General features: G+C 45.1%; 2 protein-coding genes across 2 annotated transcripts in view; both read left to right on the forward strand.

The window, feature by feature from the left end:
• The window catches only part of col25a1 (collagen type XXV alpha 1 chain), a 119,458-nt gene that overhangs the window by 70,473 nt on the left and 23,357 nt on the right, over positions 1–25,628 (forward strand). Inside the window, exons 4-12 of the mRNA XM_076035415.1 lie at positions 1,163–1,170; positions 10,619–10,645; positions 11,944–11,970; positions 15,977–16,036; positions 17,102–17,173; positions 17,694–17,810; positions 18,447–18,482; positions 22,683–22,709; positions 24,244–24,288. Coding sequence (XP_075891530.1) covers positions 1,163–1,170; positions 10,619–10,645; positions 11,944–11,970; positions 15,977–16,036; positions 17,102–17,173; positions 17,694–17,810; positions 18,447–18,482; positions 22,683–22,709; positions 24,244–24,288 — 419 coding nt within the window. The remainder of the gene's footprint in view (positions 1–1,162; positions 1,171–10,618; positions 10,646–11,943; positions 11,971–15,976; positions 16,037–17,101; positions 17,174–17,693; positions 17,811–18,446; positions 18,483–22,682; positions 22,710–24,243; positions 24,289–25,628) is intronic.
• The window catches only part of etnppl (ethanolamine-phosphate phospho-lyase), a 106,046-nt gene that overhangs the window by 43,298 nt on the left and 37,120 nt on the right, over positions 1–25,628 (forward strand). The gene's annotated exons all lie outside the window — the stretch shown is intronic.

Here is a 25,628-nt window from a genome sequence, read left to right on the forward strand (position 1 = left end):
AAAGCCACACGCTGGAACGTTTCTCGCAGGTGGTCACGGATGGAAAGTGTTAAAGAAAAAGTTTCCTCCTACGTTTTGCACCGGCATTGAACCTGCTTTCATTAAAAAGAGGAATTGATGCTGAAAATATTGCCCCCGCTGTGGCGCATCAGTGTCGCACCGTGGAGAAAAAGCAGATCTGTCTTTGCACTAAAAGGCCCAACTTGTGTTTCACGGCATCGTGAGCAGAGAAATGTCCCATAATTCACAGCCAAATGTCACAATCTCTGTGCGACCAGGCCTGAAATGAGTGAAGGCATAAATTCAGCCTGTCTGATTAATGCTGGCACTCGTGAGAAGGGAATTTAGTCAGGCTGTTTCGGTTAACATGGATCATTTTGCTATAAAATAAAGTTTTCAGTCTCAGTCACACAATCAAATTTAAGTATATAGTCTATGATGTGGCTGTTGTTTGTGCCCTGCAGCATTTTGAGGGTTTATAATTCGCCTAATGTCTTTGATACTTCATAATAGCTGGTTAAAAATGTGCCCAGTGATCCTTGAGGCACAGTGGGACCTGTCAGAAAGCACACATTGGGGCAGGTTTATTAAAAGCTAAGTGGTCTACTGTAACTCAACGACCCATAAAACAGGAAGTGAAGCTCTGGCGAGCCTCACTTAAAGTATTCCAGCTGCTGGAGCAGTTTCGTTCCCTCCCCTGGTCACAAAGAAGAACAAGAAGAACAGTTCAAGGACAGTGAAGTTGTTAAGAAAAATATATATTTTAAGGTGCAAAAGGAGTTGGGCACCTTGATGTGATTTATAGGCTTCTGTTGAGCCGTCTTGCGTGTTGGCAGCAATAAGTGGGAGTGAAACCACTTAGTGGCACCTCTCAAAATAGGAAGGGAATATTTGAACCACAGTCGATGCTGAATTATGAAACTGAAGCCATGCAGGAAGTGATCAGCAGAGTTGGTGGCCATTATTTGGGAAATTTCATGGAAAGGTGGAGAACCATCAAGAAAATGTATCTTCTTTCAAAGAAAGAATTCTAAACCATCTTCTGCCTTTATACATACAAATGTGTGTAGTATTTTGTGTTTGTTTTGAAAGTTAATGTATTGCTCCAATTGATGGATGCTTAATAAGACACACACTGAGTGTTTTTCCCTTTCTCTTTCAGGACCTCCTGTGAGTATGACATCTGCAAATGTTTCTGTGACTGCCCGACAAAGGTAAAAAACAATGAATTGTCAATACATTTTGACTTATTGGGTTGGTGGTTCAAATCCCGGCTCCAACTGTCCACTTGTTGAAGTGTCTTTGGGCGAGACAGTGAACCCTAATTTGCTCCCAGTGGGGCTAGGCAGTGCCTTGCATGGCAGCAGCCACCCATTGGTGTGTGAGTGTGTGAGTGAATGGGTGAATGAGAGGCCATTGTAAAGCGCTTTGGGGTACCGTGAAGGTGCTGGAAAGTGCTATGTAGCTGCAGTTCATTAATTGCATTAAATCACTGAACCTGGTTAACGAATGAAGACAAAAAAAAAAATGACCTTATTTAAGATACCATTTTAACACTGGAAATTACTTCAGTGAAGCTATCAATGATTTTGTGCAACTGTGTTGAGACTAAGGTTTACAGTAGTAGAAGTAAGATGGCTGTTGTAAATGTTAAGGTAGCAGCAAAAAGACCGTACTGGAAAAGCGCAAAAAAAAAACATGGAGTGTAATGACGTGCAATCACATGAGAAGGGACATTACCTGGCAGCCATGGCAGATGCTGGACAAGTCTTAGCAAACAAGTTGTGTCGCTGCGGCTAAAAAGTAGACGGAAGTCAAATACTGATAGCTAGCTTGGCTGCTTGATTTTGCAGATGTGATTTGTCAGAATACCAAAACAATAAAACCATTTTCAAAATGTTGAATAAATCATGCTGTCAAACACTTGTCTGTAAATACAAGCTCAAAAACAATCTTTGTGTAAGGGGCTCCTAATGACAAATATGACAGCAAAAAGTCTCAGTTGTGTCCCACAGCCAGACTCTATTATTAGGATAATCTCTTTATCCCAGCGCTACGCTAATGAGGACCAGTTTCCCCATCATTTGGTGCGGTCTGGTTTGTAGTATCGCCGCCACTGGCCTCATTCTCGGCCGGCCTTCTGTACTCGCTCAGATTATCTCACCTCATTATGCTGCGGGATGATCACAGATTCACCCCCGTGAACACATGGAACACATTCCCCCATGATGAAGACAGACCCGAGTATGCACGAGCATGAGGGCTTTGTTGACAGTCCTCTGCGTGACTGAAACAAACAGGCGCTGCAATATTGGGCCCTCTTAAAAGTTATTTATAGTCCAGGGGCAAGTGCAATCGATTGGGCATGATGGAGTGTGCGGAAAGTTGTAAGTCAATGCCAACCGTCTGCTCATACGCTTGCTCCAGGGGTTAAGTGAGTGCAGGTGGCCTTGCTCCCCAGCCTGCCTGAAGTCCTCACATCTGACACGTAAAATCATGCTGCATGATTTCTCAGGAGTGGATTGCAGCCCCAGGAGTTTTTTGTCCCAGACATACTGGATTTGCCTGTAAATATGTGGTTGAAAGTTTAAAGTTGAAGTGAAAGTCCCACTGACTGTCACATCCCAAAAGATGCTAAATTTGTCTTCCGCATTTGACCCCTTACCTGAGGGAGCTGTGCAGCAGTGGTGCTGCGCACGGGAATCATTGGGTTAAGTTAAGTCCAACCCCAAGTAATGAGTGCCAACAGGGTGGCAATGGGTCCTATTTTTATAGTCTTTGGTAGTATGATCCGGCTGGAGATCGAACCCAAAACCTCCGAGTCTCAGGACGGACACTCACTAGCACTAGACCACTGAGCTGGACGACTACTCCAGTGTCCTAAAATGTAAATTAGACTGCAAGTGAAAACCTCATTGTGATCAGAGACGTTCTGTCACATCAACTTGTCTCTTTGACATCACTTGGAATCAAGTTTTTTTGTGTCCCACAAATTTCTTGAGGAGAATGATCTTAAAAAAAAAAAAAAAAAAAAGAAAACGGCAGTAAACTTTAGGTACACTGTACTAATCTCTTTGCCTGACTCACCATGTGTGGACATGATGCAGAGGCCTGCGAGCAACGTCGATATCGGCCAAGTGTGTCTGGGAAGGATACCAGTTATGTGGGACGATATGTCGGCTTCATGACGACACTGGGTGGGAAAGCGGTTGCTCTTACGGTAACTCCAGCGCACAAGTGGTGGGAACCTGACAGTGGTCTGCTCCCGGCCAGCAGAGCCATCTCTGCTAAAGTCATCAGAGGTGCCGGAGTGGTGGTATTATTGCAAGTGATACTGAGGCCGGGCCGAAGCAGAACCTGAGCACCGCTGAATGAGGGAAAGGATATCGACATGACTGCCGCACGCTGAGACCTTAACAAAAAAATGTTGGAAGGAAGTGATCTTGTGTGGTTCGCTCATTCCACATGCCCACCCACTGCAAGGCAGGAGACCCGTCATTATCGATATTTAACGGCCACCTCCATAACTCAGGGCGGACTGCACGAATCGCACACAGAAACTCAGAGCCAAACAGGCCCAACGGGACCTGCTGAGTGGAGAACCTTAGATTAGAAGTCCTCAATCAGGAACTCATCAGGACAGATCCTCATTTGTGGCGCTTGATTGGCCCGCGGAGATGGAAAAGTACTTTTTTTCTCCGCCTTTCCTTGTTCTGTCTTCTTTGGCGTTTGTTAGAGGTGCTACATGATATGTTGGAGACATATTCCTTCCCTGCCTTCCAGACAGATTGGTGAAATATTCAGAGAGACATGTTACAGATATGGGTCAAGGTGATTTTTCACCTCCCGTGGCAATTACATGCAGATTATTGTGCCTCCTTCTTGCCACCAAAACCAGGAGAAGTCCTTCTTTTTTCGACATTGGGGGGGAAAGCCTTTGGAATGTCGGCCGAGGCCAAAATTATCATGTCACTGCTTTCAGTTTGACTTTCATCTTCTTTACTCATTTTTCTGCAGCTTCTCAAGGGACCGTCTGTGTCAAAACATCAAACCCCGAGCCCCCACCGCCACATGTGTGCCCCATTAAACACCGATCAAGCATAAAACACCATTTCTGGTGTACCCACACCGCCCACTGACCGGACTCTTTTAGCGCGGGCTGCACGCCACACTAAATTAAAATTATACAGCCGTAGACAGGAACAAGCCTCGCTTCGGATTCCGTTCCCGAAGAAAATGGAAATATTTGACGGTGGTGTGACAGCCAGATAAGCGTGCCTTTCGCACCGCATGCGGCTCTCGGGCCAAAGCAGTTGTGTGACAACACGTGAGGCCGTCCAGTGTTGGGAATAAAGCCGGCCGAGGGCGTGTGTCTGCGCAGAAGTTTCCATCACCTTGCTCCCCTTCTGAGATTCCAGTGGGTGCAGGTGGTGGACGATCTGTCACAGTGCATGAATTATGCAGCGGCGGCAATGGGATTAGAGGCAACTTCGGGGTGAAGTGAAGGAGGCAGGGTACACCTCAACCCTTCATCCTTTATCTATTATGCACCGCAGCCCTGACACCTGTTAATAAAACATTTGAGGCTGGACTTTGATCACTCTTGCCCTTCAGATGCAGAAAGGGTGCAGGGTTATCTGAAGCGAGAGCTGAAGGAGGCTCGTCACACGGCCCGGTGTTAATTTACAGTTTTTCCAGTGTGCTGTGTTGCAGGTGCCAAACAGAAGATGCCCATTAACAGTTTCTCACTTTGCACTATGTGTACTGTGTGCGTGCGTGTGTTACCACAGAGGGCATGAGCACAGATGATGTGACTCTAAAAGCTGCAACTTGATCTTGACACACAGATCTGATGTGGCTAGGAGGACCGCTAGCTGCAGGATGTCTATTGCACCTTCCTAACCTGTTAGTTTAAAAGTTCCTAACTGTCCAACAAATACGCTAATATGCAGATTTTAAGTAGTCCAGTACCTTATTTTTATTGCCATTTTTTTCAGTGTACTATCATAACGCTATATATTCGATATTCCCATTGGTGGCACTTGCTCAGGTCAGCTGTAAGGTTTGCTCCCTCTCCTGTGAAGCGGTCAATTCTGCACTTGGGTGCAGTGGTTAGCACTGATGTTGCTTCACAGCAAGAAGGTTACAGGTTTGATTCCAACCTAGGTCCTTACTGTGTGACGTTGGCATCTACCTGGGTATTTTCCAGGTATGCAGGCTTTCCCCTACAGTTCAAAGATGGGCACATTAGGCTAGATGCCAACTGTGAGGTGTGACTTTGGATGGTTGTTTGTGTCTGTATTGCCCACGCAACAAACCGGACGGATGGATGGATGACTTGCTGCACTTCTATGTGCTGAGCAGAATGAATTCACTCAGAAGACCTTGAACTTTGACAGCATGGACGTTCTGGTTCAGAAAAAAAGAAAATATATGCTTTTGATTGAGAACCATTTTTCCCTCAACCCATAATATCAAGACGTCGACCTGCCGCAATGTGGTTTGAATTGCGTCAAAAAAAGAAGAAAAGCCAGCGAGAACACTGACCCTAAATCAATGCTTTTTTTGTCCTCGCACAGAATCTTTCCATTGAGGTTGGAAATATCTCTTGGATATCACACAGAAATACATTCTGGCAATGATATTTGTGTTTTTATGTTGAACAATTAGCCTGAAGTTATCATCTGTCAGTTGGAACCCCGTCCATGTGTGAACCTTCTTCCCCAACTCAATCGCTCACTTATGACAAGTCACACTATCACTTTCGGTTTTGCCTTGGTCCCAGCATGCGCGCACACACACACACAGAACCGCATGTGCACACACATTTAAGTGATTTTTATGCTGGCTAATTGTGATACACCGTGGTTATCGGAACCAGATGCCATTCCCAAGTCAGTTTTCCAGTGTGGTTTTCCTATCCCTGCCTAACCTCCGCGTCAACATTTCTTTCGATGAGAAGCAGCTACTTACGGTCATCAGTTCCCCGCCATACAGCTCTGATTACTCATGTCTTTGTCCTGTAAATTTATACTTCTACTGGACGGATCAGCCCCAGCTCTTGATGTTCGGCAGATTGAATGCTGCTCCTTCACCTGCAAATCATGACTGATATCTGTTTTGATGCATGGCAAGTTGATGGAGTTGATTAGCAAGGGACCACAATTCTTTAGTGTCAGTCTTAGTCAGATAAGACGATGGACGATGCAGGATTCTTTTATTTAACTTTTTCATGAATACCTGTGGTTTTGTTTGGGGGGCAGGTATCATATTTTAGTATGAATGTGTTTTGCTGTACAAAGACATGGTGGTGGACAATGTGGAGGTAGTTGAAGGGCCGTGCTCTCAGAGATGCCACAGGCCGGGATGATTGGGTGCATGTGGGCTGTGTTTTCGGGATACCGCCAGCCGCTGCCAGCTCGCTTGGCTCTGTTTCATGGGTTCGTTGGTAACTGCTCCATTTGATGGATTGATTTCCAGGACCTCTATGTATCAAACAGGTTGCTGTGATTACAGCAATGCAGCCGAGCCTGGGAGAAGTTACCATTCACATTTTCTGCGGCTGACTGTTTTCTATCTTGGCGGATTGGCCTCGACTGCTTGAGAAGATTGAAGCACCAGCTTTTGGCCAAACCTGTAGGAATTGCTGCAGCCGTGTGACCGGTCAGTTTTTCGAGTCAGTGCGTCGAGAGTCGGCTCTTAGTCTTTTCTTGCACCGCTGGACATCCAGACTTTCATCCTTTCAACTTTCATTTGCATAGCATTCAGTTAAACCTCTGGATGACCCGCTCATCCCTGCGAGAATGCCAGTGGTAGGGCGTATCTAATCAGGCCCACAAACAAATGTGAAATTGTGTTGTTACATCATTTTTCTGGCGCAGCATCACTATCAAGCATGGCTTCATGCGTAGCAGCGTCTGAAAACCACAACTGCAGGATTTAAAACAAAACAGATGCTTCTGCAAGCAACCAGATGCAATTATTATATTTACTGTTGTGCTTATTAGCAATTTACCACCAGCAGTTCTCAGAACTGGTGCTCTTACTCAACACCAGTAAAACTGGGAGATGCTGCAAAATCTCACACATAAATTCTGACCTTTTGCCCAGATGACAAACGTCCTGTGCCAGACATGAACAGGGTTTAGCTCGGTAAAAGTGGCACATCAGTCCCATTTGTGCTAAACATTAGACACTGTTGATGCTTCCCCAGGCCTTCCTGAAACTGTTTGGATCCTTTTTTTCTGGATCAGTGCAAAAGTGACAAAAGCTTCATTTTGCACTTTATTCACGAAGCTAAGATATGCAGCCGTAACAACTGGTGGATTCATTTAAAAAGTAACAGACCAGTGCAAATAAATGCAATGCATACAGTTTTTCGAATGGTATTATCACTTTTGGAGTTTAGAAGAGGTCTGGTGATTTTTTTTTGTATTTTAGCACTGACAGAGCCACACATGGCAGGGTCATTTTATTTCAGCCCATCCAGTCTGTTCTGGTGATGTGAAGTGAAGGAACTGGGGTTGTTCATGTTGCTTGCGGGTTTGGCTAATGTCCCCAGAACCGTTCTCATTCCAGCTTTGAAGGTGACAAGGGTTCCCACTTGTTTCCACTTTTTATTGTACCAACAGCTCATTGTCAGCCACTGCAGGAGACGGTGGTCATGGTTTGGCTGAACAAAGCAGCTGCATCTGTTTTGAGAAAAAAAGCATGGCCCTGATCTAGAGGTCCACCTTGAGCTTTACAATGACATTAAGAGTCCTCAGTGAGCTCACTGAGCTTCAGAAGACGAGGGGCTTACCATCAATCTGAATGTGCCGGTTGAGTTAAGTGGATATAGTGCTTGTGTTTGCTGAAATCCATTTGGATTCTCCTGCAGTGTTTAAAGATAATACCACCACGTCTGAGAGGGATTCCTGCAGCACCTTTAGCAAATTGTATCAGTTAAATTGGAATAATTCTGGTGGAATAAATGTGAACACTTTTGTACTTCAACAGCTCTATTATCATTGTTTAAGGTCTCTAATGCACAGCAGTCACACAAGACCTGACATGCTGCTGTAGTTAAGCTATGCAACTGCTTTTTTCAAACATACATTTCTTCACCGAATGTTGCACATAATGTGCAGGTTATTAAGATAAGCTGCTTGAAAACGCCAGTAAAGAAGATTTGAAAGCACTTGCGTGCAGCATTTGAACCTTTCCTCTGCGGCTGGACTTAAATCACAAAGCAGAGGGAAAGTGCTCGGCAAACGGGCACATGCTGCACAACCGCTACCACCTCAGTCCAGGTTGCTTCTTCTCTAATAGTCATTGCAGGAGAGCTGCTTAATAGTCCATAAAAAAAAGCTCACTGGTCTGGCTGCAGGCCTCTCTTTTTATTTACATTTCTTTTTTTCTTATTTGAAGAAGAAAGCTGCTGCTGCTGCTGCTGCTGCTGCTGCTGCTGCTGCTGGCTGACCAAGTGATGTGCAAATGATGGGCTGTATAATGAGCAGGTGTGCCATGCAATCATTTCCACATGCTTTTATCACAGACTCAGAGGGGTGAAACAAGCAAGAAAATGCTGGGGAAAGTATAGCTGTCTCTTATTTGTGCATAATTAATTAAAACAAATTAATAGTTTTATTGTATGAGGGGCGGGGGGCAAAACAAAGAAATCACCAGGGCCACACAGAAAGACAAACAATCATCGACACATGCAGAAAATTTATTTATTTAAAATGTATTTGTCATGCAAGTCCTGATGTTGTTGTTGATGTTCCTTCACACCAGGGTCTCCTCATGCTCCCTCTTCCTGTGATCCAAAGACATGCAAAGAGAGATGCTGTGCTCATGTTTCATGGCTAAAATAAGATTGGAAGGGTAGCCTGACACAAACTTTTTCAGTCTATCAGGAATGATCTGTGGCTTGTTGGGTTCCAGCTAAACCCTTGTTATCACTTTTCTAAACAATGCCTGTGTCAGACGGATGGATTTAACCAAGGTCCATGTTCATGCAACACAATCAAAACAATCGAATTCCCTTATAAAACACTTTCACCCCAGATTTTATTCCTAAAGCACAGGCAGCCCATTCAGCTGGTGGGTTAAATTGCTGTACCAACTCTGTGTTTGGGCTCCAGGATCTCACTCTTGGCAGGTGCCTGCTGAAAAACTGCACTGGCCGTGTTTGTGGATTCCTTGTTTGCAGCTGTTTGTGTGTTTGTAGTATCAACTTGATAGCCTCATGTTTTCTCAATATAATTATCCTCGGAGCAAAAAAATTATATTTTACAAGCATTTGGGAAATGTATTCTTGACCACACTTGAATGCCCCCACATCATTATGAAAGTCACGTTCCATTCCAACAGGCTGCTTTCGGCCGTTGGAAAGAATTTCACTCTGACGCCGCTAATGTTTACAAGTTTTTGTTGTGGTTTGCTTTTACGAGTCGGCAGAGGGTCCGACCCCCTTGGACGTGCCTCTGAGCTGCTATTCCCATCAGCCCTTTGCCTGTTGGGAATGTTAAATAGGCTGCCTCTGTGGCGAAACTTGGGCCGCCGCCGCCGCCGCAGATTTAGACGTTACTTTGTATGAAGGGGGGGCGGGGGGGCCCGGGTCGTTAACAACGCATCTGAAATAATACCCGTTGGCATCGTGAGCTTCCTGTCCAGCGCAGTAGCCGTGCGGCAGAGGTCTGAGTCAGCGCCCCGCGGCCTCTCAAGGAACCGTGTTCAAACGACACTCCCATGTTAACGTCATCAATCTCTGCATTAGCGTCTGACCTCTGCGCGCCTCTGATCCATCTTTGGAAAGTGTGAGCCAGTAGGAGCCATAGCCAGGGTGGATCATGGCCCAGCGGGATGGCTGGGTTCATGTGACGGTGCTAGAAGAGATGCATGGCAGGCTGAAAAACTGCAGATAAGTACCATGAATCTTCATCCAGAGAATCAACAAGCAGCTTTGCGTGCTGCTTTCACTTTTGTGCACGAGCTCACGAGGCTCTCTGTGACTGAGCCTAATGTCAAACCCCTCTCGCCCTCAGGCTCCTCCAGGGGCCCACCCAGGAGCCCCTGTCTGCACTCTGACAGAAGATAGATGCAAAAACTGCATCCCAGGAAGAAGTAGAGAAGCAGGGCTGAGGAAAAGAGGGTTCCTGTTGTTTGGGGCCCATTTTCACAGCGTGCTTGCCAACGCACCGTTAGAGAGTTACTTGATTTTATCCTCTGTGTAAACATGGGCTTGATTTATGCCCGCTGCCGCTCCTAATTGTATGTTTATGTAGGCCCCTGCTGTCTGTCGTGCAGAAGGTACCCGTAGCCGCCCCGTGATGAGTCATTTAATCAAAAGTACCGAAACACTGAGATGTATTAAACATAAATAAATACATTTCAAAAAGTCCATGTTCATGTCTCATCAAAAGTCAATTTGTTATTCTTGACTTTCTTTTTGCGCTCGGTCTTATTTCAGGATGTTCAGCCTGAGCTGAGCAGCTGTGTGGATGTGTGGATGTTTCACAGTCATGCCATGGTGCTGTATCGCGCACTGCTCTTGTTCACGGGAGTCAACCATCATTTAGCATTTACAGCAAATGCGTGAACAAACGTTTGAATAATCTGTCTGTTCTCTTTGCAGGGCCCTCCAGGTCCAAAAGGTGAAAAGGTGAGAAATGTTTTATGCCTAATCCATAATGAGAGCTGGCCCTGAGCCATTTAGCATATTGGGTAGCTATTGTAACTGCTTCATGCTAATCTCAGCAGCTGCAGAATAACATTAAAGTTGTGTTTTCTACCGTGAAACAGCCAACAGGACTTTTGCCAAAGTCTTGTTGCCATCATCCCTCTCTGCCTGTCAAAACATTAAAATGCTCCACTGATGCACCACTCGCTGAGTTAATTTATCCACCAGGATTGTCATTTTCACATTTCCATCTGTCCTACTGACCCCGCCTTGGTAAATATTGAAGCTCTCTCGTCAGTAACAAATCCGCAGCTCGGAGCGGTAACGACTGAACCGGATCCCTTAAAATGCCTCCATAAAGTGGCGCGCAGGCGCGAGAAACAGCCACACCGCTCCTTTATGTGTCTGCAGGACTCGAGAACAAGTGCGTGTGCAAGCGTGTGAGCTACGGGAGCGCTGATCAAGTTCCAACCACTTTAAGTGACTGCTACTGAGGAGGAACTGGGCTGTTTTAACAAGCCAGTGCTCAGCAGACTGGATACTGGTTCATATTTTAATAATACTTGGTGAGCAACAGTGCAGATGTTCATCAAGTCTGAGTCACACATGACATGAAATAGCTTCAGTCAGAGATTATATGAGGAAACACTTCCCAAAAAGAAGAATAACTGGGAGATTGCAGTTGGTGCCGACGCAGCATCACGCTGATGGGATGCACATCCACGAGTGAAACACTTTCTTTAAAAAAATAATAATTAGAAACTAGTGTGCAGCTGTTTTTCCCACCTCAATGCTTCTTTTTTATAAACTTTTATTATTTTATTTTAAACTTTTATTATAAACACTGTCATTTAGCTCAACTTTCCATCCAGTCGATGAATCTTTTCCTCCTTCAGTGGCAAGATGCTTGAGTTGCGATGTCAGCAGTCGTCGCTTAGCGACTGACGTTTGTCCGTGTGACCGTAGTCGTGCTCCTTTGCACACTGGCTGATCTAAAACCCCTCAAAATCCTCAAAATACTGCCTTCCCAAAATCGAAGCCACCAAATCTCACTGCACCACTCTTTCCATTTCTCTCAAACCCAATTCCTGTCAGTCCGTGTTATCATAAGTCCATTAACTCTCCATTGCACTGAATGTTTGAGGATTCCGTTGTTTTTACGGTCTTATCTCTGTAGTTTGAGTTGTTCCTCTGTGATTTCTCAGATTATTAATGGCATGGTTGTGTGGTGTTTGCATTGTAGCCTTCTAAGACAAATTCCTTCTTCTCGCCCTCTGCAGGGGGATCAAGGCGACCAGGGACCACGGGTAAGTCGTTCACTCCTACTCCTTGAAATTGTGGGCAAAAAAAAAGGTTTGAGATGCATGAAATTCCAGGGATAGTGTTCGCCCGGTCCGGCCAAACCCAACAAGAGGTTCATTGCTGCCGCATCAAGATGGGGAAGGAAAATGTGAAGGAGGCCCAGAGGGCAAACTTTTTCTTCTCAGATGCAAATCGTCATATCTACTTGGTCTCAGCCAGACTGGAAGTCGCTCCATTTCTATGATCAGTTGTGATTCACTTCAGCCCTCGATGTGATGTGGAACAGTCAGGGCTTTTAATCATTTCCAACTCTGTGGTCTGACAAGTGCTGCCTCTAAATGATGATGATGTGAGTGCTTTTCCGTGCCTGACAGACTCCGAAGTGAATTACTCTCACCAATCTCCACCTTGCAGCTGACGCGCCCCTCATTTTTCTCCAATAATGTTGTAAAAAATGAGCCTGTCTTTGAGGAAAACAATGCCGGGAGCAACAGAGGGGGTTTGTTTAAGAGAAGGGGTCTCCAGCGTGCTTGTGCTTTTCACTTCCTCGTCTAGCATGGGGTGGGGGGTGGGGGGGGGGGCGTCAAAGTCGCGGTAAATGTGCCGGTAATTAGTTTCTGAGTGGGCAGAGGACACAATAACACAGAAGTTTGTCTTTTTTTCTACAACAGCATCCACCACCAGGGGTTCTGGTACCGATCCAGTGGTGGATGTTTGTAGTTCCCAAATTATCTCACTGTACCACCATATTTACGTTTAGGACGACGATGCAGATGACCTCCACTGTGAAATTTAATTAGCGCTCTCATAGTGATGTGTCTGGTGTCTCCCAGGCTGGGAGGAAATGACAGCAACTGTGCATCTTTGGTAAAAAAAACAAAAAAAAACAAAAAACAAAAACAAACTTGTGAAGCATGCACTTAATTTTTAATGATTTCAGGAATGTGGCTCTGCGTCGCTCTTTGAAGTGACTGTCACAGCTAGCATAAAAAAAAGACTCCTCAAGCTATGCCCATTATTTGTACCCTATTTAACCCAAAGGGTGAGGCCATCTGTCGCCATCACTTGGATGATTTACATGGCTGGAAATAGCAGCACTGGTGACGGAGTCAGACCAGTGTCCGAACGGCCCCCATTTGTCCCGTAGAGTAAATAAATGAACCGTCTGCTTGGTAGATAGCATCTCATTAGCTTCCAGCGAGAGCAGGATTGTCCCCTGACAGCTACGAATTAGCACAGAAGCAATCGCACAGACGACTGCAGGAATCTCGGTCACCCTGCAAATCATCCTGCCTCCCCAGAATACCGTATTGACTTTTGCGTGTTAGATAAAAAGGTAAATGGAGCGCAACTGTAGAGGACCTATTTCCTCGAATAAATGAACCAGCACCGCAAGGCCTGGACTCTTTAGCTGCTGAAAATGAAGCAGGGACAATGTTCAAGCCACCCGGCAGCTTGTCTCAACAACTGCTGGTCAGATCCAATCTCAACAGGAGATATTTTCGGATGGGACTATTTGTGTTTGGGCCAAAACGTCCAAACTCTTCCAAGCAGTCGATACAACAATTTCCTTCTGAATGCTGCACACATGTCAGGGTCGACCATTTGTCGACCTCGAAGGTCAAAGGCCGCATCCCAAAACCCAAAGGTTAACCAAGCAGCAAATGATAAATTGAGGCAGTTTAGATAAACAAGTGTGTGGCCACCATTGGAGCTCTGCTGGCGGGATATAATTAACTGGAGTTTTGGAATGGGTGCATCAGACAAAGAGCTATGTGTGGTCTTTTTGACAAATGACACCAGCTACAGGTGTCATGCGATGGCTGGTAAATTCCTGGTTCGGCTGCAAAAAAACAGAAAAAAAAATCCTGGTAAATTCCTGGTTCCGCTGCAAAAAAACAGAAAAAAAAATTCCTGCCATTTGCTAAATGTTCTTGCCTAGATGGATCAGTCTTAAACCACAAATGTTTGGAATGGACCGATTTTCAGCTTATTTTTAAAATAGCAAAGTGTTGGATGAGGCAATTTACATGATTTCTGGGCTTGAAATTAAAAATCTTTAAAATTAATTTTTCCTTCCCAGACAAAAGGATTCACACTTTTTCTGAAGCTTCAAAGCAAGTCAAAGCATTCTGCTGAGACTGTATTTGCCAGCGTCCTTTCACAATTCTCAACTGTCTGTGTAGTTTGTTTTCTTTGAACCCCAAAAACAAATATTAATTCTTGGAAAGAACACAAAGCAGTCTGCAAATGTTTAGAGTGCACTTTCAAACAGAGTGTCAATTTCACTCTTGCACAAAGATGTTGATGCTAAGATAAATAAAATCAAGTCCTTGCCCTGTTAAGAAACACACTGAAAAACCAGCCCATGTGCAACATGCAATGTATTTCAATGTCCCAAATTTGTCTTTTCTTGTTTTCCGTCACTGTGCTCAAGATGTTTGAGGTAGTAAATCACATTTGTGTTTAAGTGCCAGTCGTACGCGGCATTGTCACTGTCAACAGCACTAAATTAAAAGAGGCTGCTTTGAAAGCCACGTTTTTAACAAGCCATGCTTTTTGAATTATTTTGTAAAGCAAAACGAAATCCAACGAGACGACACCAAAGCCCTGTGTGGATACAAACAGATTTTATCTCGGACTTGGATTCAGAGGAAGTCTGATGTCTTGTCGGACATGTTTACGTTATTGTGCCAGGCTCGGAGAGCGACTTTCGTTCGCTAATTTAGGACAGAATATAATGAGAGTTGCAAAAATACTGCGTAATGAAAAAGGTTTTAGAGTTGAAGCTGCAAGGAAGGTCCCAGGAAGCCCAAGAAGTTTGTCATTGTTTGTCATGTGTATGTCTGGAAAACGGTGGTGTTAACAACACCTGAAAAAACACTCATTATTACACCTGGGAAGATGTTGGTGACCACCATAGATGGTTCATTAATTCAACAGATAACAACATAAAGTACAGCTGGGATAGGCTCCTGCAGACCCCCGTGAGAAGCAGGTATTGAAAATGGATGGATGGATGGAATAACATGAAGTACTTAGCTAATTAGCCAGATGAAAAACTAGGTTCTAGTAAGGGAAGGACAGTAGTTTTAGCTTGACAAAGTTCCAGTGTCGAAAGGTAGCAGGCCAGAAAAGAAGCTAACCTATCACTGATATGAGCTAATAAGATTGACATGTACATAAGCATATACATAAGTTAATTATCCTGACAGGCCAAAGAAGCTTATGTACACATTGTCCTGTTTTTCTCTGAATGAAAAACAAATAAATCCTTTTTAGCGGCTTCTGACTTTTTAAATCACAAACACTTTGTGGATTTTTTGTAATGACTTATTACTACTAGCAACTTAATTTACAAGTCATGAAAATAAAAAACCAAACAGTAATGATTGAGTTTGAGTAGGGACACCGTCAGAGAAGACGGAGATTAATGATAATGAATAAGTCTGATGGGAGACTATTTATTTGCATGGAATTTTCATGTTATACAGATGATGCTATTTTTGGCTTTCGAATAATGTTGGCATGAAAATAGATTTTTTTTTTTTTCTTAAAGAGGGCCAACGCTTTCTTCTTCCTGGTCAGTTTTCACGAGCAGATCACATCTGTCATTATAATTGTTGACGAGGGCCAGTGGAAAACCGTGTGATTGAATTTCCAGCAGACATTGCGATTCCTTGATGTCCCGGCGAAACGGATTGTCCGTTTAGCAGCGTGCCACATTTGCCTCAAACATAATCATCTCCGCAAATGTTCTTGTCTGTGCATTTGAAAGAGTGCAACAGGAAATGGTTCCTCAGCTTTGACAGCGCAGCGTATGTTCTCACACAGGAAGAACCGTGGCTGAACTTAGACGTGTTTTTCACATTCTTTGGTTTTTTGCTGCGCAATGAAGTCACCCCCCCCCCCCCCCCCCAAGTGCATGTTTTAATTCATTATTCAGGCGCAGGATGCATATCATCTCCTCTTATTCGAATGTTTGAACGTATGTGTTGTGCCATGTTTTAGGGACTGCCCGGTCTGCCAACGCTGGCTGCTTTGCACAGCAATCAGATCCTGACCGTCAAGGTTTGTCGGTGGCGGTCGTGTCGCCGAGCTGCTCCGTCCAACCCAGACTCTGTAACGCGCACGCTGTGGGGGGAAATGAATCACTGGCGTAGCCCGCTGACTGATTGGGCGCAGGGAGAAAGCCCACCTAATTAATCACAGGCGCTCAGTCGTTATCCCCGTCCCTCACTGCCATATTTCTGCTTGAGGTCGCGAGCGCTACATGCCAACGTCTCTTTCTTGAGAGCAAAAAGTGGCCTTTTACAACCCGTCGGCCAAGATATGCATCACGAAACCAAAGCCATGTCTGGCTCGTGTCCACTGATGCTAAAATAAATGGACGGAATCCCATTTAGGGAATGTGACATGAAACCAGAGTGGTGTGCACAAAAGGGACGCCCACGGTTCACCTCAAATACCTAAAATCCCTGATTTCGGCCTGGAGGGTTTGACCCGACCACGGCCTCGTGCCTTTTATTACCGATGGACACATGCAAAATGCATTATGGGAAACAAGGTCATGCTTTCTATGTGCGTGTGCAGCGTGCGGGTCCGACTGAGCAGCCAGCGCAGTGATGTCGGCACTTTCACACAGGACGAGAAATTCCCACTTTTCTGTGAGCCAGACGAACCTGCCATATTTCTCTCGTCCCCCGTAACTGGAGGTGCGCGTGTCTTGAAAAAGCTGGACATGTCTGAGCGCTGCAGCTACGCCGAAGACTCATATATCAGTGTGCATTGACGTCTTGACAGCTAGACAGTCGTCATGAAATTTAGTCTCTAAAACTGAGCGTGGTTCTTTTTGCCAGGATGAGTCTTAAGAAGCTGCGTCGCAAAGCCAGCTGACTTTTTTTGCACATGCGCACATTCAGTCACGTGGGGAAACCTGATGAAAAGTGTGGATTTCTCCATCCCTTGGCTGAAGGTGCTGGTCCTGGTCGTGAACACTTTCTAACAAAGTCTGTTTCTCTTTTGCATTTTCCTTCCTCCCTTCCACCTCTGCCTGCCTGCCTGCCTCCTCCTTCTTCCGGGACCTGGTCTTCCTTCAACCTTCTGCACCTCTTGACCTCACAAACACCTGCTCAGATGGTCTTCCCTAAGATCAATCATGGCTTTCTTTCCGCAGACCAGCAGCTCATAAAGCGCCGGCTCATTAAGGTAGCTGCTGTGTCCGGCCTCTTCCTCTCCTCTTCTCTTCTCTTCTGCACCTCGAGTCACATTACTCCCCTCCAGCCACTCCGTAGCTTGCATGCCAAGCCATCATAAGTCCGTTTCATAGCTTTTGTCATTTTCCAACGGGGAGCAAAGTTTTATTAGAGCCCAATTAATTGCAGTTGCCCCGCTGAATATTTTCTCTCTTACTTTGTGGTAACAGGGCAAAACATTTCGACTGTATTTTCACCCTGATTATTGTAAATCGGCGCTGAGTGCAACTCATTAAGTCTACTCCGGATGCATGCGTTTTGTCTCAGTACTCCGGCAGTTATAAATCAGCTCCATATTCTGTAGTCATAACACCAAAAAACCCTTCTTCCTCCATGTTATGAATGGAGGCTGCCCATAGCCACTCATCATTCTGCCTCTCCGTCTTCATTATCCTGTGACTGCTCAGCTTTCAGCACATCCAACAATATCACATTAATAACGCTGGAAACGTGTTTATTTTCCCTCCTAACAGGGAGATCAAGGACAGGCTGGACCACCCGGGCCTCCGGGGCCACCGGGCCCTCCTGGGCCTCGGGGGCCTCCAGGGGACACGGGCAAGGATGGGCCCCGAGGTGTCCCCGGGCTACCAGTAAGTTCAAGGATGAATCTGTTGTCACGACGCTACCTCAGTTCTAGGTGGGGTTCCACCAAAGTAAACTAACGAAAGTAGCACAGCGCAATCCTACATGGTATAGATTTCTGATTTGGTTCCTCTTCGTTTGGAGACATTTCTGTGGTATTGCACTAATTAATGTGAGATGAGAGCGGAACAGATAAACGAGCCCTGTCAATTAGGATCAGCTGTAAAACCTTCCCAGCAGGCTGCAGCTCATCTTTTATTGTCTCGGCAGAAAATCGCAGTGGGGGGCCGTAAAAAAAAAAATCCCAACTGTAATTTATCTCCCCACTTCTGATCAAGTCTGTTTCCAGTTGTTGCAGCACCGTTAGCGCTAAATTCCTCGTTCCGCACATGGGAGATTGTCTCTCTTGATGATTTATTTGATCCTCTGGTGGAGTCGCGAGGAGAGAAGCAGGAAACAAATGTTTTCATGCCGTGGGAAATTAACGCGCGGCCATGTGTCTGAGGTGCATGGTACCTGGAGCAATCCTGCATTCAGAACTGCCTTCCAGTGTCTCCACAGAGGAAGTGAAACCTCTCCATCAGGATGCTCTTCAAGGGGGTTTTAGCAGCATTAACCAGCTTTTCTGTCCTTTGTTTCTGAAGGGTGATCCAGGGCAGCCTGGAGAGACAGGCCTTATGGTGAGTACATACTTATCCTGTGGTTTCTCATCACTGACTTGCTGGGTTTGGAAAAGTTCAACGTGACTGCAAAGTTGCAGCATGTTACCTTAAGTTGTTGTTGGGTTTTTGTTCTGGCCTTGTTTTTTTTCTTATTCCTCTAAGGCAAAGCAGGCGGTGCTTGGCAAGCAAACAAAAAAAAAAAAAAAACGTCATCAAGTTTATACATTTTGTTTTGTCTTTTTCACTTTCTTCTTTTGGGATACCAGAATAACAGCCTGCAGGAAAAAAAAGTTATTGTGGTATTGAGCTCACTCGGAAAGCCAAGTCTTAAATTTGTCTCGTTTTCATTAAATTGAAAAAGGAAAAGTATACAGAAAATGTCCCAAAAATGATAAAACTAAGCAGATTTACTGTTGACAAAACACGACGACGTGCCATCTGCTGGCAAGTTGTTTTATTTGACATTTTGCTGCAAACAAAAGACTCTCGCAATCAACAAGAGATACGACCTTGGAGGTGCTTTGTATTCTTATAGTTGTTATTAATGACACATTTTATGTGAGCCTGCAGATGCAGAAGTTTTTCTCCTGTGAAAAACCCCCATTCAGGGGGTGCCATTAATGAAATAAAGCCCTGGGTTAAACTACATAGGTGGCGGTATGGAGCTCTTTCATTTGCAGTGCTCTCTGCTGGGTGTTGCAAAAGAAAAAAAGAGTAAATGAAGGCAAATCTTTGCAATCATTAACAGGTTAATTAGCACCACAGCCGTTTGTGGTTATTAAGTCAAAGGTGATGCTGATTCAGCACTAATGAAGTTTTCAGCTTTTGGATCTCAATTCCCACCGGGATGGATGCTCCCAGTGCCCCCCCCCCCCCCCCCCCCAATTCGTCTCCTGTGTTTACACAAGCAGCTCCCATCAGCAGCCGGAGTGTTTTTGCTGATGTATGGTGAATCCGATTCAAAATGAGCTTAGAAAGAGGGAGGAAAAAACAATCACTGCTCACCGTATTGCTTCAAAAGAAAAAAAGAAGAAAAAAGTGGCATACTATTTCACGAGCATTCACGCGGCATGACACTAATGTACTTTTAACAAGGAGTAATGTCATCTCCGGGGAAAAGGTGAAGCGGCATTAAGACGAGCACGTCCCAGGGCTTGTAAAGAGATGCGACATACTGAGTTTCAACGCCGACACCATAAAACGTCTCACGAATGATGATTTTCAGGAAATAAAACCAAGGTTGTCCGCCCAGAGAACAGACGTCCACACCCTCGCTGGCCCTCGGAGGGCCGTGTAAACGGCGTTGCATAAGAAACAGACAGCCCGGCTCCACTCTCCACACGTCCTCCCTGTGTGCACACCTCAGGATGTTTGTGGTCCATCTCTTAGCAGCTGCCTCTCTCTCCTCTCTCCTGCTTTTACAATACTAGTGGCCACTTGTCACAACCCTGTGCTTTCGGTGCAGTTGCTATTGTTGACGAGGCTTCCAGAGCGGATTCCGGAGCTTTCCAGCAGACTTCCAGGACATGTGGTCCTGGTTAGAGGGATTAGGCTCTTGTGGAGCAAACGAGTAGGAGAAAGGAAGGGGGAAAAGGGAGAAAGTATTCAGAGGGATCAATTCAGAATGGTCCGTGCCATGAGGGCTCCGTGGCCGACGAACAAAGGCTCAAAAGGTGACTAAATATGGAAAGCAGTAAAAACTCTCCTCATCTGGAATTGTGGACTACTTTTTTTACAACCCATCCATTCTCGCCGTACCCACAATCCATCACGGCGTATTCAAAAAATCTCTAATAATGGGAGCGATTATTCTTTTTTTCTATCTAAACCACTGTTAATTTACTGCTTTTGGTTTCTGCAAAGCCCTTTATCTTTGCAGACTGCATGATAGTTTGGGAGAATAATTTAGATTGGATGGATTCATATTGAAAACGTCGAGCAAGATTGGAAATTATTGCTTTTTGTCCATGGCATGTTCCTTTTTGGGAAGAAATTGTCCTGAGAACAGTTTTAAACAGCCAGAACAGCAGTTTGTTTAAACATTGCAACTTCCAGTAATGTTGTTTTTTTGTGATTGCATCTGCTCTTTTCTCTTCTTAAATTAAAAATTGGAGCAAAATGTTTCATTAAGAAAGCATTTTCCTTCATTCCCAAGCTGAAGGTCAGAAATGACATTTGAAAAGATGAAAGTCAGAATTCATAACTACCACATTCCTAGAAATCTGTCCGCCGATGGTTTGGATGACAGGATAATGCTATCCCATAGTGCCCGCCAAAATAAAGGCTCTATGGTCCAGGTTTTCACTCAAAAAGACAGGCATATTATTTATAGTTCTTCAAATATACCTACATACATATATGCATGTATACATTGGGATCCTTCCTATAGGGCTAAGAAGTGGCGAGCGGTTTCTGAACGGGGCTCCAGCAACTCTGCGCTTTGATCAGTGGAAACATTTTTCTGCTGAGTGACGGCAGAGTGTGGGAACTGACCCTGGGGTGGGTTCATTGTGCGGCAGACGCAAATGAAAGCACAAAAACATTCAGCACTTTGTGTTTGTGCCTCGGTGCTTGACCTCACTGGCCTTGTTGATATTTACAGTGTCCCCTCGTTCAAGTCTCAAACAGGCCGTGGCCACGGTGCTGCGCAGCCATCGTGGCTCTTTATATTTAGCATATTTTTTTGCCTTTTAATAAAAAACAGTGTTGTTCATAGATTGAACTCGTAAAAGCAGCATTTGGAACAATAAGGCAGGAATCTCCAAAGGGCTCTTGAATATGCTGAGAAATCTTCCTCGCAGCCGGTAGCTGCTGAGTGCTCTCAGATGTAGCCAAGCTAATTAGCTGCTCAGGCAAGTGGCACATGCTGCCACATACCTCGGGGGCGTCGTAAAGATGTTTACCAAGGCCTGCTGACAGTGGCCAACAAGGGCTTTTACAGGCGGCCTGCAGAAGGGAAAACCTTTTTCTTGGCCTGGCTGCGCTAATGAAAGTTTGTCATTGAGTGTATTTGTTGTCGCAGTTACTGAAGAGCCAATTCGCCATAAAGGACCTGCAGCGGAGCAGGCTGTTGCAGAGCTACGGTTGCAGGGTGAACCGCCCGTTTTCATGAAACAAAACATAAACAGGATCCGCTAAACGTTAGGATTCCTTCTTTTTTTTTTATGTGACTTACTTGTATAATCCAAGGCAACTCAAACTTCTTAAAATGGAAGCGTGCTGGAGCAGAACTATCTACACATTATCACATCTTTTGTACATTTTCCCCGGATTTGCTGCAAAGCTTGAAGAAGTAGCTCATGGCGCAGCAGATCTTCCAGGCCTCCATCCAGCGGAGGGAGTTGGTCCAAATCGCATCATTTAGCAAAAGATCCTGATCCGCCAGCGGAGGAATAACTCCACTGCAGGGCGAGGTGTCACAACAGCCAAGCATGAAGGTGCTGATGAACTGCTGGATACAGGAGTGCTTTCGGAACAAACCCTTATAGCTCAATGCCCGCCTCTGTTTCTTGACGAAAGGCCACTGCTATGAAAATCCCTTTTTGGTGGTATGGTCTGCCAACAGATACTGCCGTTCCATTCACACTTGGTCTCTGGTGTCTCTCCATGTCGACACTGAGATTTGATTTCTGTTAACACAGCAGAAAAACGTCACATCCTCCTGCCTGCCTGCAACTGGTCAACCAAACTCACATTCAAAACATGCCTTTTCGTCTCCCTTGTTCTTTTTTTGAAGTTGAGAGTCCAGCTCTCCAACAGTTTCCTGGGCAGGTCCAGCAAGATGAGGCAAATGTTTTTGGTTTTTACTGGAGCACGTCTATCGTTTTTGCATTATGTCTCAGTCGGGGATGTGGCGCCTTTTATTGTCCCTGTGAGCCTTTTTCCAACACTGGCTTGTTTCTGCAGTAAACCCTCGACGTGTCCGCGTGCAGACAGCCAAAATACGCCTTTACGGTCTCTAAAACAAGATCCGCGTGGAAGATGCAACTGTAAAAAGTTATGGTCTCATTAGATTTGTGCTTGGAGTGAAAAAGCTTAATAAGAAAAAGCCACAGAGAGGGAGTTGAATTTCCCTCTCGACTTGAGGAATAAACTAGAAGTTTAGATGGGATTCATCTCTGCCTGAAGGGTGCGAGTCTGCACATTGTCTCTGCTATGACAGCGATGCTTTTTCTTTCTACTTGGCATTGACTTCCCTTGTCTCCTTGCATTTTGCAGGGACCTGAAGGACCTGAGGGACAGAAGGTGAGTCCAGAAGATGTTTGCAAACAAACTTACTTATGTCTTTTTTTATTATTATTTTACTGCCCGACTGTTAAGATTTAAGTTTAAGATTTTAAGCTTGCAGTTGTATTTTTAAAAACCCAACGGGAGCTACAGTCTGTCACAAATTAATTTTCTTACACAAATCACAAATTGTATTTTTTTTAAACATTGGGACCTATAATATAACCAATCACCGTCCAAGTTGTATTTTTGACAGGCCACTCTGTTCTAAATTTTTGTTTGTTTTTTTTACTTTGTGATGGAAAAACAAGACATGTCGGCCTTTTATTGGGGTTTATAGATATTTTAGAGGTTTAAGGGCAAAATGGATGGAGCCAGAAAAGAGAGCCAGGCGCCAAGTGCTCGAGGGTCCCCAATGGTGCTGATGTAGGGAACAGATGTAGGCCGTATCCAGCCATCAGGTAGCTGCCAGTGTTTGTTCAGTGTAACCCAATCAGACACTTCCTGTCTGCCTGTCATGTGTCGGCAAGGCCTCCCGGTGGCATGAGAGGGGGCTTTGGAGGGGTCAACGATGACACAACGGTGTGTTAATGACCCATGCGCACACACACATCCCACCACCCAAACCCGGGGGGCTGCTCAGTTATCTTTGTCTGCTGCTGCTGCTGCTGCTGCTGCACCACTTAAATGATTGATTTAGTTCAATCACGAGACAGAAGTGTTCATCCCTCACACTTGTTTACACTGGAGCGGTACATTGTGCTAACATGATCCACTCTGTTCTCCTTCAAGTAGTGTTTCTGACAGATTATAAAAGAAGCTTTTTTCATTATTCCCCATCTGCATGCCATTGTTTTTACCATGTATAAATGTTTCTATGGTAGCAGCGAGTCACTGAGAGCCAATGTAAGCAAACCACCGGGCAAAAGAGTGGGAGTTCATTAAAGTGAGCGTGCGTTTTTACCTCTGACTCGGAGCCCTTCCCTGCTTTCAAGTGAGTTAAAGAAATGCATGTGCTGCAGTATATGGGAAGTACCCATCTCCCCCTTTAAAGGGGGGGGGGGGGGGGAGCAAATATCTCCTCTCAGTTTGAAACCAGGCTGAATAAGCCTTTACTCCAAGAGCCTCCCTCTACCTGTGTCTCCCATAACTTGAGATCCCCAAAATGTCACAGGCTTTATTTATTCCTTCCAGTTTTCTGCGTACAGACGTTCTCATCTTTGCTACCATCTTTTTTTCCCCACTTCCTTTTGAGGTAAATTCAAGTACTTTGTAGTTTTCTATGTATTTGCTGCCTTTGTCAGATTTACTATCCCAACTAAACCCAACATTTGATGAGATTCTGAGGCACTGATCATGTGTCCGGGTCTTTTGCAGTCCTGTCATTCATAAACAAAACAAATTTTGTTGTGCAAAGGCAGGCGTCCTTATATGAACACAGACAATTTTCATTCAAGGTGCATCAAATCTTTGTACTCCTGACATTGAGGGATAACTAACTGATTGGGTCTGAAGAACATGAGGTGAAAACAGGCTGCTGTTTGTTTTCCAGGGTTCTTTTGGGCTTCCAGGTGTTCCAGGTGCTGGCGGGCAGAAGGTAAGGCTACCAAAAACTAGTTGCTGCTCACACTGTAGTTTTAATGACTTTGATTTCTGTGTCCTACTTGGATATTTGAGTTTTTGTCATCGAGTAAAATGGAAAAGTAATTTTCAAGGGGACCTGATTCAGTGTTTTTTGCATTCAAAAGGCTTGTCGAAAGCAAACCTACACTCCCGTCGTCAGTCTCTCCGGACTTGCGCTGCACCTCATTTTAGAAAACATTAGAAGCTTTCATAGAATCCCAAACCAATCCCCCTGAGCTTCTCAAAAACAGAATTTGTCTTCAAGGTGTCAGACGATCTGCTCATTTCTCCAGCATTTCACTCCCAAAAGAGAAGGGGAAGGAGACACAGGGCAGGTGTTGCCCAATGAAAAGAAGCCCAGGAGAGGAGCAGCACTGGGGACAACACGGATATTGAAAGGGACTTGGAGGAGTGACTAGAGGGGTACCATCCTTTCAAATCTAGTCTTGAGTGTTGAGGCACACGTGTCTCTAATGGGAACCAGAGACAAGAAGTTTCATTTGGAAGAGCGAAAGCCATAGTGAGTGGAGGGACGGCGGAAAGGCTGCCACTTCGCCAGCAGCCGTGAAATGGAGTCTCGGTGCCGCCGCGGCGCACTCGCAGACGAAAAACCCATCCCCGTGTGTAACCGCAACTCGTGCAGAAAGTTAAAGGGCGGCTCTGCCAGCAGGTCAACTGGCAGATGTATCGATCGGACACTGATACCCAGTGAGAGGTTCGGTGGAGTGGGGGGGGGCTGATCAAGCCAAGATGAGCCCGACTCCCTTCAGTCCTTCATCAGGCTCCATCGTCGCTATGGCGATAAATCATCACGCGATGACTCCCACATGTGGAGACGATGCAGAATCTCAGCGTTCACGAGCAGCTTCACTGCCAATGTGTGGCTGCGCTGCCAAGGCATGAAGGGGGGTGGGAAACATGGATGAGTACACCATGTACATCCCAGTGCTGCCCACAAAAATGAAATTTGCATTTTTTTATTTTTTTTTTACAGACTTTTTAGGAATCTATTTTTAGCCCGGCCGACTCTGATGTTTGGTGCTGTCGCCACTGGAGGGAAAGTAGCTGCTGGTCTTCTAAAGGAGTCAGCAATGTTGTCAGTATGCAAGCATTACAGTTTTGTTTTTTCTCTTCGGGGTGGAGGGGGGCAGCTGGCATCCATCAGAGATGTGTACTTGGCTCGTGCAGTTTCAGACTAGTGCTGCTTAAAGGTGTTGGGTTTTGTTTTCTAACAACAGAAAGTTTGGGAGGTTTTCAGGAGTCTCCTGACTTGAAACACAGTTGAGGCTGCAGGACACTGAATGCAGCATGTTA

This window comes from Nelusetta ayraudi, unplaced genomic scaffold, assembly GCF_046127955.1.
Source record: "Nelusetta ayraudi isolate G7.1 ecotype Tasmania unplaced genomic scaffold, CSIRO-AGI_Nayr_v1 ptg000042l, whole genome shotgun sequence".
Lineage (NCBI taxonomy): Eukaryota > Metazoa > Chordata > Actinopteri > Tetraodontiformes > Monacanthidae > Nelusetta > Nelusetta ayraudi.